Source organism: Crinia signifera, chromosome 1 (assembly GCF_055691185.1).
Source record: "Crinia signifera chromosome 1, ASM5569118v1, whole genome shotgun sequence".
Taxonomy (NCBI): domain Eukaryota; kingdom Metazoa; phylum Chordata; class Amphibia; order Anura; family Myobatrachidae; genus Crinia; species Crinia signifera.
Genome location: NC_139217.1, coordinates 427,872,377 through 427,886,953, shown reverse-complemented (window position 1 = coordinate 427,886,953; position 14,577 = coordinate 427,872,377). Strand labels below are relative to the sequence as shown.

At 44.3% G+C, this 14,577-nt stretch overlaps 1 protein-coding gene across 1 annotated transcript in view; it reads left to right on the top strand.

Moving 5' to 3' along the window:
- Nucleotides 1-8,759: 8,759 nt before the first annotated feature.
- The window catches only part of WDR41 (WD repeat domain 41), a 36,257-nt gene continuing 30,439 nt past the window's right edge, over nucleotides 8,760-14,577 (top strand). Inside the window, exons 1-2 of the mRNA XM_083152152.1 lie at nucleotides 8,760-8,978; nucleotides 13,031-13,146. Coding sequence (XP_083008278.1) covers nucleotides 8,931-8,978; nucleotides 13,031-13,146 — 164 coding nt within the window. The 5' untranslated portion in view covers nucleotides 8,760-8,930. The remainder of the gene's footprint in view (nucleotides 8,979-13,030; nucleotides 13,147-14,577) is intronic.

The following is a 14,577-nucleotide window of genomic DNA, read 5'->3' as shown; positions in this document are numbered from 1 at the left end:
TCAATTTATAGTATAGTGCAGTGGTTCCCAAACTGTGTGCCGTGGTTTCCTGGGGTGCCTCGGGACACTTGCAGGGGTGCCACGGGTTGGTCGTCCAGGACCAATTAAAATTATTTATGATCAATTATTTATAGACAAAACCAGTGCTGGTGGCTGCCAATCATAAAATATGTGTACAATCAGAAGCAAATCCTGCCCTTTAAGCACATATAAACACAATCTACTTTATTTTATATATATTTTTTGGGGCATAGGGGGGGCCATCGAAAAATTCTGATACTCTAGGGTGCCGTGATTTGAAAAAGATTGGCAACCCCTGTTATAGTGGGTGTTCGCTATAAATGCAAAGCCACTAGTAGAAAATGCAAACGAATCATTCGCACAGGCTGAGTAACTACAGAGCTAGCGTAGACTGTGGACAGGGGCGGATTGGGACACCAGGAAGCCGGGCAAAATCCCGGTGGGCCGGGTCCCGCCCCCCCTCAGTGGCCATTCTCCTACAAAGCAGGGCTGCTACAAAGAAAATCTTATCTGCCACAATGGACTCCTGGAGCTGCGTGACAATGGAGTGTCACTAGCCCTCCTGGCCAGTACATCTTTATTGTTAAAAGCACTCCACTTACCCATCCACTGCATCATATCTGGGGCTGGCTGCAGGAGGCTGTAACTGTGGCAGCTGCGGACACTCTCACTGTCACAGACAGGCAGCCCACTTCCTTGAGCTACTCAGCTGCTCAAGGAGGTGGAGCTGATGGGCTATGACAGTGAGAGCGGCCGCGGCTGCCACACTGACAGCCTCCTGCAGGCAACTGTAAGCACGGCGGGGGAGCACAAATTCCAGAGAAGTGCTCCCCTCCACCGGCTACTGAGAGTTTGTGTGTGTCAGTGCCCGGCTTCCCCCGATCCTTGTGCAGCAGACGCTAGTAGTTGAGGTGTCCATCCTTGGGGTTGCCACATTCCCATGTGGCGCTACCTCCCTGCCTGATACTGGCTGCTGCTGGCATAAAAAAAGAAAAAACACATACTGTACTGCCTAATAATACATAATATGGTGGTGCCTGGGAGGACCCAGAATCCTCCGCAGTCCACTCCTTCCTGCTTCTTTCTCATTGAATGCCAGATAATCAGAGCTAGCGGCCGGGACCATATTTAAAATGTCTGCCAAGAGGGGAGCAGGAGCGTGCTTTGCGATCTCCCCATCTGGAGGCTTCATCAGCAGCATCAGCTCCCCGCAGCAGTGAAGATAATGTAAGTGGCACTTCTGGGTGCATTATTTGTAAATGGCACTACTTTGTGCATTTGTGAAATGCACTAGTGGGGGCTTTGTCTGAAGGGCATTGTGTGGTACTTGTTTCCTAGCACGGCCACACCGATTCAGATCGGGGTGGTCGTGTCGGAAAAATCGGGTCGATCGCATCGCATGCGATTTGGTCGCATGCGATGCGATCGACGCGACCGACCGATTTTTGACCCGATTTTTTTCATTGAATCCAATGTAAATTGGGTCCCTGGGACCCAATTTTACATTGGATTCAATGAAAAAAATTCCCAACCCCCCCAAATTTAAGCGCGTTAACCCCAGCCCACTATAGACGCCAACCCGAAGCGTGGCGAGCGCAGCGAGCCCGCGAGGGGCGGCGGTACGCGTCCTCCGACCTTTTCATGCCCTACTATCCACGTCGGCGTGGAGTGAGAATAGAATAGTGTGGCGAGCGCAGCGAGCCACCGAGCCCGAAGCGTGGCGAGCGCAGCGAGCCCCGCGAGGGGACGCGGATACCTTCACAGGTAAACGCGTCCCTTCGCGGGCTTCACAGGTGTCCGCGTCGCCACGGACACCTGTGAAGCCCGCAAGGGGACGCATATAACTGTGAAGGTATCCGCGTCCCCTCGCGGGGCTCGCTGCGCTCGCCACGCTTCGGGCTCGGTGGCTCGCTGCGCTCGCCACACTATTCTATTCTCACTCCACGCCGACGTGGATAGTAGGGCATGAAAAGGTCATATTGGCCCATTTCACATTTTTTCACATTTTTACAGCATTTCAATGTTAAAAAATATTTTAACATTGAAGCCTATGCAAAAATCGGGTGCATCGCGTCGCATCGCGTCGGGACCAATGTTAATGGTCCCGACCGACGCGATGCCCCCGATATTTTACCTTTCCCGACAAGATTTCAATGTTAAAATATTTTTTAACATTGAAGCCTATGGAAATATCGGGGGCATCGCGTCGGTCGCGTCGGGACCAATGTTAATGGTCCCGACCGACGCGATGCCCCCGATATTGTCTCCTAGCCGGCAAAATGGACCTGATTTCAAAAGAAATCGGGTCCATCGGGGGTAATCGTGTCCCTTAAGTAAGGGACACGATTACTTAAGATTGTGGCCGTGCTAGGAAACAAGTACCCATTGTGTAAGGGGCACTACTTTGCGCATTGTATGAGGGATGCTACTAGAGGCATCACCTGCATAAGCAAGAGTACTTGGGCATTATGGTATATGGCATGTTGTGTAATGGGCATTACGGTGTGTGGTCTAATGTGGCATGGGAATTATGGTGTGTGGTATGTCGTCAAATAAACATTGGCAGTGTCAGCTTTTGCATCTGAGGAAAAACTGCCCTCACAAGTGTCCCCCCCCCCCCCCCCCCCCATCACCATCTGGGGGTTGAGCTTTAGCCATGCGGCTCTGACTCCATATAACTTACTTCCTTGCACAGTTCGAGAGGCCCCCACTCTAGGATGCTCCAAAAAAAAAGACTCAAGACTTTCCTGTTTACTCAATCATAATTATCTTAAGATTATGAAAAGCTTTTCTGTACTGCATTGTTTCTGTACTGTATTAAATTCATTCCAACTGTTAAGCGCCTTAAGTCCTATTGCAGAAAGAGCGCTATATAAATAAAATATTATTATTATTATTATTATATCACAAGTGAAAATAAAGACTGAAAAACACTGAATGCTAATGATAAACACAAGAAGGTGTTCATGTGGACAAATAAATATTAGTATCTATACCAGGGCTGGGCAACACCAGCCCTCCAGATGTTAATGAACTACACATCCCAGGATGCTTTGCATTAGTTTTGCTATGTGGCCATGCTGAAACTGATGCAAGGTATGCTGGGATGTGTAGTTGCCCAGCCCTGATCTATACTATAATATGTATTACATGAAATGCACTGTATAAAATGGCAATCCTGATTTTCCCAGTGGCGGATATAAAACCATTGCAATGCTCAATCTGCAAAACCACCAGAGAAATTGTAGTTTAAAAAAAAAAAAAAAGCAAACTTCGAGATAGTATTTATTAGTATTTTATTACCAGTTATTTATAGTAAATTGCATTATAATGGCAGATAATAGCAAATTCCCTCCAAAGTATTGTAATGAAGTATACTCATTCATACTAACTGATAAAACTTCATTTACACATCATCTTAGAAATTGCAAACTAGATAATTTATTTGTATTTTATCATTTTTCTTTAATATCAGAACAGTGTGTTGTAAAATAAATGAAAAGAAGAATCACAAAATGCATTATTCGTTATTTTCACACTGATCGCAAAACATTTGCTCTTACTACAACACTTTCATTATTATTTTAAATAAAATTGTTAGTTAATAGTGTGTGTATGGCGCCATCTTGTGGTATAATTTAGATAACGCACCAGACTGCAATGTGTGCCTGGACTAGATAGAGGGTAACATAAATTGGGAAATAAACACAAAACAATAGATTGGGTCTAACCATATATTGTGCATCATAGTCATCTTGCATGATGCCAGAATCAAAGGGGAGAGGGGCTGGACTGTGCACCCTCATTTTAATCATAAGAGGCGCTACCATGCTGAGACTTGTAGTGCCACATAGGAAAAAGAGAAAATGCAGATGGACGCTCTAATAGTGTGTACACACGGTACAATTCAGCATACAATTTTGACTATATTGCCAAAATTGCATCGGGATTGCATGCAGATCGCACAGGTTTTTCTGCCTTGAGATTCCGATGCGATCCCGATGCGCGCTCCGGAATAGCACAAATCAAAGCCAGATAGACAGGGCTGCATTGACTATATAGTACAGATCTGTACTGTATAGTCAAAATTGCTGGCGTTTCTTCTGGCCTACCGTGCAATTCGATCCCGATGCGATCGAAGAGCACAGCCGTGTGTACACACCTTAAGTCAGCAATTCCCAAATGTTTTAAAATCACGGCACCCTAGAGCATCAATATGTTTTCAAGGCGCCCCTAGGCCAAATGTTTCTTATTGAGACCGAAATATTCAGAAAAAATATTAAATTAAGTACCTTGTGTTTATATGTCACAGTTATGTGGTGAGGGACAGGATTTGCTTTTGATTGTCCACATATATTATGATTTGCAGCCACAAGCACTGGTTTTGCCTGTTACATTGGCCATAAATAATATGAATTGATTCTGATCCACCAACCCAAGGCACCCCTGCAAGTGTCCTGAGGCACCCCAGGGCACACTATTATATTTTCCCTCCACGCCCTAGTGGATGGAAGGGCATGAAATACCGCCTGTCGGCACATGTTGGCTGGAATAAAAGTGAGAAACCCCATGTCGACCTTTTAACTAGACCTAGATACTGTCGACCTAATGCTTGTGTCGACCTTCCAACCCTATTGACCATGAGCATGTTGACCAAAGCTGTGTCGACGAAAAATGCCTCAAAAAGTGGTGAAAAACAGCTGCAATATCACCCACAAAATGGCGAAATCATGTTGAATGATGGCTAATTCACCAAATCAGGTGTTTTTTTTTACCACAGATTAATTTTTTGCATAAGGGAAAAATTGTCCCTCCATTTAAAAAGGGCAAAAGATTGGCACATATTATTGAATACCCGTCCCCTTCCCTGTCCACCTCCCCTGACTTGATACTATGCACCAGAGTCTATTTTTGTGCACAATTAATAGTACTGTTGTATAGTCTCAGTCAGTATAATATAGTTCCATTCACACAAGCAATCATATGGATAATGAATTGACTATTGTGCTGTATAAGATTAAGGTGGAAACACTGCTACACACAGTGCGTCACTGAGGGATCCTATGATCACCAAACAAGGAGAAAGACAACTTCTTACCCTAGCCTTACACTAGTCTCGCCTATGATTCCGGGTATATGCAAGGATAGACATACATAGTAGTAGTAGTAGTATGTTTATTTATAAGGTGCCACAAAGTGTCCGCAGCGCCGTAGATAGAAACAAAAAACAAATTACAAGGTAACGCACAGGGTGTGTTGATAAAATACCTCATAAATAGGGGTATACTGTAGCTGGTAGAACTAAAATCAGCATCAGTTCTGAAGTAGGTGTGGAAATTGTCGCGGAGACTGAAGATGAAGTAGAGGAAGGGTAGAACTGGGCAGGAACACTGGTGAGGTAAAGAGGTAGGGTGAGTACGTGAGGAAGGAGGACCCTACTCATAAGAGTTAACAGACTAAAAGGAGCTGGGTGGACAAACGAAAAACAATAGGATAAGTAGGAACGGATGGAGGGGTAGGGTAGGCAGGATAGGAGGAGAAAAAGAGGTTAGGAGGAGGAGGGATAGGCTAATCGGAAGAAGTGGGTTTTGAGGGAGCGCTAGAAGGAGGTAAGGGTATCAGAAAGCCTGATGAGTGGCGGGAGGTTGTTCCAGTGCAGCGGGGCAGCGAGAGAGAAGTCTTGGACACGGGAGTGGGAGGAGGTGATAACGTGAGAGGTCAGTTGGCGGCGGAGCGAAGAGGACGGGAGGGAGTGTGGATAGAGATCAGTGAAGAGAGGTAAGGAGCAGTGGAGTAGGAGAGAGCCTTGTAGGTGGTGGTGAGGAGTTTAAAGAGAACCCGGAAAGGAATGGGGAGCCAGTGAAGAGATAGACAGAGGGGGAGGCGGAGGTAGAGCGGCGGGAAAGGAAGATGAGCCTAGCAGCAGCCTTAAGAATGGTTTGGAGAGGGGCGAGGTGGGCGAGAGGTAGCCCAGAGAGAAGGATGTTGCAGTAGTCAAGGCGGGAGATGACAAGAGAGTGAATGAAAATTTTGGTCACGTCAGTGGAGAGGAATGGTCTGATGCGCGAGATGTTGCGGAGGTGAAAGCGACAAGACTGTGAGATATCAATGTGTATTTACGTGTGTATGTTGGGACATCCCAAGATTAATCCAACTCCAAAGCATGTTAGACATTTATATAACAAGAGTACCAGTGTGATTACTTGTTCCCCATTATAGTGTAGTACTGACACAGTGTTAGCAAATGTAAAAGTCACAATATACTATTTGTGCACAGTATAATAATGTCATTGTCATATACAAATTCAACAAAAGTGTGTTAGGATTAGGGTTACCACCACCCGTCTGGGGTAACTGCGGACAGTCCCGTGTCCAGTAATTAACACCAGCTGCCTTACTTACTATACTACATTGTATAGTCTGGGAATGCCACCACTCTGGACTTTGAACACTGATCCTAATCCTAGATGGGTGGTAACCCTACACGGGCTATCAATGAATGTGTTAGAGTCTACTGTGCATGCTCAGGTCTCTGGGAACATGGCATCTGCACCTTGTTCCTAGGGGTCATCTTTATTGCATACCCTCCAACATTTGAATTCGGTACACAATTGGAAAGGGGGCGTGGCCAAGCTTCGTTTCCTATACTTTCAATGGTAAAGTTGAAGGGTGTGTAAGTATCGGGTATATCTACAGTATTTGCTGGAGAGTCACGCAGATAGCGTCAGGGGAGCAGAATCTCACCGAATGTTGATAAGATGCAGAGCAGGATCCAGGCGACTCCCTGAAGTTGCGCTGCCATCTGCTGCTTCCGCCACAATATCCAGAAAGGACTCTCTGCAGCCAGGAGCTTAGAGGGAGTCTCCCTCACTGTGGTTCATACCCTACGGCGGTCCATAGTCTGCGTGGAGAGATGTGTGAGAGGGGCAGCCGCAACCAGCTCTCTCCCCTCCTCTGGCGTCTCTTGCTCCTCCCGGCGGTGACAGTATTCTACTCTACACATGCCTGGGCGCTGCCTGCCCTGCGCTTGTAAAGGCCAGTGTGATGATGACGTGCTGCTTACCTGCAGCTAAAATCCGGTACAACCGGTACTGTACCGGCTAAATCGGTACTGTTGGAGGTTTTTTTTATTGTACATGCACAAATCCCAGTGAAAATTGCAGCCACGCCATTTTGTGATTACTGGCCGCCGCAGGAATGATGGGGGAAGGGGGGTATAATTTGATGGGTGTGGATTATTAGGTCACCAGTGTCTACGTCAGCAGGCAATAGGTCGACAGGTGAAAAAAGGTCAACAAGCAAAAGGTCGACAAGAAAATGGTCGACACAAGTTTCTCATATTTTTTGTTGTTGAATATGTCAACATGGACCCCCAATTAGTGTAACATGTTGGCTTGCCATGCTTCAGGCTATTATATTCTCACTCTATGCTGACATGGACAGAGAAATAAGAACAAGTAAAAATAATCATCATATACACATGTTGACCTTTGGCATCTCAACCTTTTGTCCATGTCGACATATTTCATGTGTTGTCCAATAGTGGTTGACCTATTGACTGTCCATCTAGACCAGGCATGTCCAACGTTGGCCCTCCAGATGTTTTGAAACTACACATCCCAGCATGCTTTGCAATAGTTTTAGCATTCTCTAATAGCAAAACTGTGTCAAAGCATGTTGGGATGTGTAGTTTCACAACATCTGGAGGGCCAACATTGGACATGCCTGATCTAGACCCTTGATGGCTAACCTGTTGAACTACACATCCCAGCATGCTCTGCATCAGATTTAGCATGGCCAAATAGCAAAACTGAAGCAGAGCATGCTGGGATGTGTAGTTCAACAGCAGCTGGAGTGTCAAGGTTCTCCATCAAGGACCTAGACACTGTTGACCTATCAACACGATACCATTGATGGGTGCAGGATGTGAGATGTATGCCCACCCAGGCCCATGTGTGCAGCACATCTTGAACTCATTGGCCCCGATATCATTCCTAAGGGGCCAAATTCATCCCTGTTCCAATGTTGGGTGGCGTCTGCATGCGCAGACCCCAGCAACAAACAGCTTCGGCGAGTTACACACCGTTCGATGCGAGGAGGGAGGGGCAGGGGCAGAAACAGGGCTCACCCATGGGAATGCCCTGCTCAGTAAGCAGCGATTTTTGCTGTTTGCCAAGCTGAATCAGGCCCATTATGTATACGTCAATGGATATACATTATATATCTCTTGCTATGAAACTATCTCTACATTTTCCATCTTCCTGAACATCAGTAATTACTACTGTATATGATGCATACCTATGCATGTATTGTTCCTGTCAGTTAATACGATCACCCTGCTAACTGCATAGATAGGTGTATATATACCAAGTAGTTGTGAATATACATACCTCCCAACATGATTCTCTCCAGGAGGGACACAATGCACTGTCCCTGGACATCCCTCATAATTTATTATTATTACCATTACAGGACAGATATGGCACCATTGGCTTACGGTTACTACCCACAAGCTGCAGCCGGGCTTAAACCTTTTTGTCAATAAAAAATATATATATGAAATAAAATTTTGAAACATTAAAATTGCAATTTCCCCTTAGAACATTGGTTATCACAGCATCTTGACTTCCCACTAAAGAAAAAGCACACACACATACACACACACAAAAAAAACAAGCACATGCAGCATCCCTCATCTCCTACAAAATAATACAAAACGCGCTTGTGTGTATTCTGGCCGCAGCGGCTTCCCGTACTCCGTTGCTAGGTGACATCAACCGGAGAATCGGGCCTGTGTGTTTTCACTAGGCCTGTGCTATGTAGTTATTTACAGAGTCATCCTTCTAGTCGTGTATGACCGGACTTCTGTAGTGCTGAGCCGCTGAATACCACACAGGCAGCCTCCCGCCATGTTCCGATGGCTCCTGGGCAGCAGAGAGCAGCAGGGCGGCGGGGAGGTAATGGCTGCGGCGTCATCTGTATAGTAAACAAACCTTGTTTTGTCACCTGAATCATTACGGGGACGACTAGTGACAGACAGAGTAGCCAGGCTGGCCGTGTGCCATATGTGCATTGCTTGCATTCTTATGGTGCTGCAGATGTTACTGTTCTGTGTATTAAGTCATATAATCAGTGAATTGCAGCAGTCCAGTTACAATGTGCATGCTAAGCACGGGTTATTGGGAAGCAGTGTATCATATACAGGTCTTCTAATGTCTATTTCTGTTCAGTTGCTAAACTTATTCGTTATCAGTAGATCTAATATGTGGGGGGGGGGTCAATTATTTATCATTTCAAATGTCAACATACATAAAGGACCTTATTCTGGGCCACACACAACGCTGCAAAATTTGCAGCGTTGCATGTGGACTAAACGCCGCCTGCAGAGCCAGACGCCCCTTGCAGCCTTGGGTGCGAGACGAAATCATTCGATGGTCAGTGACCATCAAATGATTTCTCTAGTGCTCGCAGAGGTGTCTCTGATCTGCGAGCACCCAGTGCTGGAAGCAGGTGGGCAACTAACATCCGCTGATGTCAGCTGTCCGCCCCCCCCCCCACGCATCGCCGGGCGATTTCCATGGGAACACCCCATGCTAACACCTCCCGCCTGTTCTAGCTAGACATGTAGCTAGCACTACATGTTCACCGTGCACATGCCCAGAAATGTGCCTGTGCAGACGCATTATGACAACAGAGTATATGTCAACCCTGCCACAATATCGACAGCATAACATATGACTTTTTGGTGTGGACTGCGCATGTCAACATAGTGATTATCAACTATTTTGACTGCACACCCCTTTCCAGATAGCGGTTACTTCTTCTCATTTTCATATTTTTCAGATGCTTACTATGCAGCTTGGCCCGGATTCAGCATAGATCTCTAATTAGGGAATTCACACATCAAGCGGTTGGTGACTGATTGTGCGTGCGCAAGGTGAAATAGCAATAAAATGCGTATAGATTGCAATGGAGCCGCAATTTGACTGAAAGTAGGCCGGCATTTGGGGATGGAAACCTGCCATTTTCTGAGTGTGTTGAAAAAGACGCAGGCATGGCCAGGCGTTTATGAGGAGGGTCTGTGACATCAGAGATGACAACTTCCTCCCTGTCCTAGTTGCAGATTGGTGGAAGCTCTGTCCTGCTTACATTTCCACAGACAGCAAAAACTGTTTGATAATTCGTGAATTGCATATGGATTTGGGAGTGAATTGTGATTAGCAATCCATTCCGCATTCTCTCACAATTTTGCAAGGGGTGTTTTTTCCTGTCTGGGCGGCGGCTTTTTCATTGCAATCCACTGCAAATTCTCACATTCCATGCTGAATTAGCCCATTTTGTCTCATAAATTATCATCATCATCCATTTTTGTATGGCGCCACAAATCTCTGCTTTTAAACGACTAACCCTGTTGCAGTTGGGGGCGAGAATACAGTACCCGTTCCCAGTGGCACAGACACTTGAATAGCTTTCTTCACTGAGACTGGAGCTACGGGAGCAATAAAACATTTTAATTCTCCCTAAAGCCCCATACAAACTTGCCTTTATATCATTAATGAAATGAACATTAAAGATATCGTTCATATCGGCTAATGTGTACACTCAATATCGATAATGATGTGCGCATAGTTAACACCCACCCAGCCATCTGTGCTGCATGCACAATGTTGACTATACCATCAAAGATGCATGCTAGCAGCAATGGTGGGTGACCTCATTTAATTATATCTTTAACGATATCTTTCAGTGTGTAAGCACTAGATCGTTCACCCGGGGTTTACATCAGTAGTGCTGTGAATGGGCTTGGGAACCCAAATAGGATTGGTGCATCTGTAATGCTTAGTGAAGGAGATGCAAATTTAAGGCAACATTAGAATATACAGTCAGGTCCATAAATATTGGGACATCGACAAAATTCTCATAATTTGGGCTCTATACACCACCACAATGGATTTGAAATGAAACAACTGTTCTTTAACTGAATACTTTCAGCTTTAATTTGAAGGTATATACATCCAAATCAAGTGAAGGGTGTTGGAATTACAACGGTTTCTATATGTGCCTACCACTTTGTAAGGGACCGAAAGTAATGGGACAATCGACTCAAAAGCTATTTCATGGACAGGTGTGGGCTATTCCCTCGTTATCTTATCATCAATTAAGCAGGTCAAAAGTCTGGAGTAGATTCCAGGTGTGACCTTTGCATTTGGAATCTGTATCTGTCGACTCTCAATATGAGATCCAAAGAGCTGTCACTATCAGTGAAGCAAGCCATCATTAGGCTGAAAAATCAAAACGAACCCATCAGAGAGATAGCAAAAACATTAGGTGTGGCCAAATCAACTGTTTGGAACATTCTTAAAAAGAAAGAAAGCACCAGAGAGCTCAGCAACACCAAAAGACCCAGAAGACCACGGAAAACAATTGTGGTGGATGACAGAAGAATTACTTCCCTGGTGAAGAAAAGCCCCTTCACAACAGTTGGCCAGATCAAGTACACTCTCTAGGAGGTAGGTGTATATGTGTCAAAGTCAACAATCAAGAGAAGACTTCACAAGAGTGAATATGGAGGGATCACCGCAAGATGTAATATCTTTATAAATAATAAATATATATATTTATAATATATTAATAAATAAATAAGATGTAAACCATTGGTGAGCCTCAAAAAACAGGAAGACCAGATTAGAGTTTGCCAAAGAACACCTAAAAATTCGTTTACAGTTCTAGAACAACATCCCATGGACAGATGAGACAAAGATCAACTTGTACCAGAGTGATGGGAAGAGAAGAGTATGGAGAAGAAAAGGAACTGCTCATGATTCAAAATATACCACTTCATCAGTGCGTGGTGGTGGTGGTGTCATGACGTGGGCATGTATAGCTGCCAATGGAACTGGTTCCCTTGTATTTATTAATAATGTGACTGCTGACAAAAGCAGCAGGATGAATTTTGAAGTGTTTCAGGCAATATTGTCTGCTCATATTCAGTCAAATGCTTCAGTACTCATTGGACGGCGCTTCACAGTGGACAATGACCTGAAGCATACTGCAAAAGCAACTAAAGAGTTTTTTTTTAAGGCAAATAAGTGGAATGTTATGCAATGGCCAAGTCAATCATGTGATCTGAATCCGATTGAGCATGCATTTCACTTGATGAAGACAAAACTGAAGGGAAAATGCCCCAAGAACAAGCAGGAACTGAAGGCATTTGCAGTAAAGGCCTGGCAGAGCATCACCAGGGATGAAACCTAGCATCTGGGGATGTGTATGCGTTCCAGACTTCAGGCTGTAATTGATTGCAAAGGATTTGTAACAAAATAAAATCTAAGTGTCAACTGGAAATGGATCAGTAGGCAGACTGATTTTAAAGATAAGCGTTGATCAGAAGTCCACTGTAAATCTAGTTTCAATAGAAACTGAAAGGGACCAATTGAAAATCGGTCAATGAATGGACTGAAATGGATTGAGTAAGCATAGATCAAGATTCCTCTGCTCCTTAGGTTTCCATAGAGAACTGAAAAAGGACAATGGTAGATAATCAGCAGTGTTCACCTCTAGGCTCCCAGCACCTCTCTATCCCAGGTTTTTCTCAAACCACTTTGCTTTGGTAAAGGCTGAGCAGTAAGCACTGAGGTGCAGGCGCTGGGTTGCTGCTGAGCAGAACATGAGGCCGTGCTCTGGGGTGGAGGCAGAGCTGATGACTATTTTTCTTGTTGGGATCAGTGGCTGAGGTTTGCCTCCCCTGAACTCTGTAGCTGCTATTTTAGCTTCCCCAAGTTATCAGACCAGGGGCAATGTAATAGCCTGCCATTTCTGCGGTCTGCCTGTCTGTTTAAAGCGGCAATCATTTATAAGTCAGAACCAGGTCAGTTACAGCGTGTCTCCAACAGTATGTCGGGTTGAAAGCTAAATTAATGACGACATAGGTTTCATGACTTTTTATCCTGGAAGGTTACCTTAATGTAGTTTTCATTTCATTTCTATTGTATTTTTTTTTTTCTTGTAGAAGTCTGCAGTATTAAACATTGGAGAAGAACAGACACAGAACCCCTATACAGAGCTCACAGCTCTAAAAGCCCACCTGGACATTGTGCGATTTCTTGTTCAAGTGGATGACAACAGGTAAGTATCTAGAATTTAAGGCTGGATATTTGTTCCAATGCCATACTATTGTGTCTGGGAAATGAAGAAAGAATAGCCAGAAGCTAGGGTTCACTGCATTAGCCGCAGCATTCGCTGTTTGGGGGAATCCTCGCCATCCTGTGATGGCGAGGATTCCCCCGGAACGTTGAATAGGGTGAGCGGCCGGCGAGGGGGTTAAGCAGCGAAGATCGCAGTTTTTCTGCGATCCTTGCTGTTTAACCCCCTCGCCGGCCGCAGCGACCCGCATTGAATTACGGGCCTAAGAATCTAAAATGCAGACCCACAACACTGATGCTTAGTAGAAAATATATACCAAGCCACCACTGTTAATTAGTGGCATTTTAATTACATTTTTGTCAAAATACTAAGGTTCGGGGCAGTGCAGTGATTCCAGTGTACCCCCATTTAAAAGAGACGGGTCTTCTCTTTAAAATGATGTTCAAACTTAGTAGTTCTTGACTGGTGATCACATGACCGTAGTACAAATACAGAATAAATTACCTTTCCAGAGATAGAGGGTTTCTTACACTGAGATGTGCCCCATGCTGTTGTATCTAAAAACCAAGGTTATCCCAGTTCCTACAGTATTATTTCTAGCTTGCTGAGACTTATAGTGTTACAAAAAAAAAAAGCAATATGGGTGCACTTTGCAATTATTACTACTGAAAATGACAATATTTATTACAATTAAATATTATATAGGAGGTTGTTAGCATAAATTTGACCAAAGATATGGGCTTGCCCACCATTGTCAAGGTCACCTCTGTGGTCCAAACAAGCCCAGCCTAGATTTTGTTTATGTGCGAGCAGGATTAAGCACAATAATGGTACATTCTGCACATTTAATAAAAACACCCAAGTTCTAATTCCTGATATTGATGTTGCAATGTGACAACCCCCTATAAAAAAAAAAAAACAAGATAATAAAACTAGTTTTCCTTGATAAAAAGCTTTATCTTTAGTGCAGAAAAGGTGCTGAGCCTTTTTATGTATTCATTAGTGAATGTCCTTAGTTTAGCATTTTTGGCTTAGTGCTCCTTTAATTTATGTACAGAGCTCTGTGCTATGTCCTTCTCTGGTGCTGCAGTTGAGCCTGTTCAATATGTACAATACTCGTCAGCGTCTGTAAATGGTTTCATGCTTCAAGTGCTTTCATAATCTCTTATTGCGAGCTTTGAAAAGGGATTTTCATGTTCTCCTTGTAGATGGGTGGGGAAAAAATCAGCGATTGGAACATTTACTTTGATTGGTTTTCAAGACACTTAAATTAATCCTGTAGTAAACTTTTTAAATCACATATTTTACGTTATTTTCTTAACCTAGGTCTATGCGAAGGTCACAATGTCTCTAACAGAAGTGTGATATGATTACATTGTAGAAATAGCCAATACTATCCAGTGCAGAGATTGA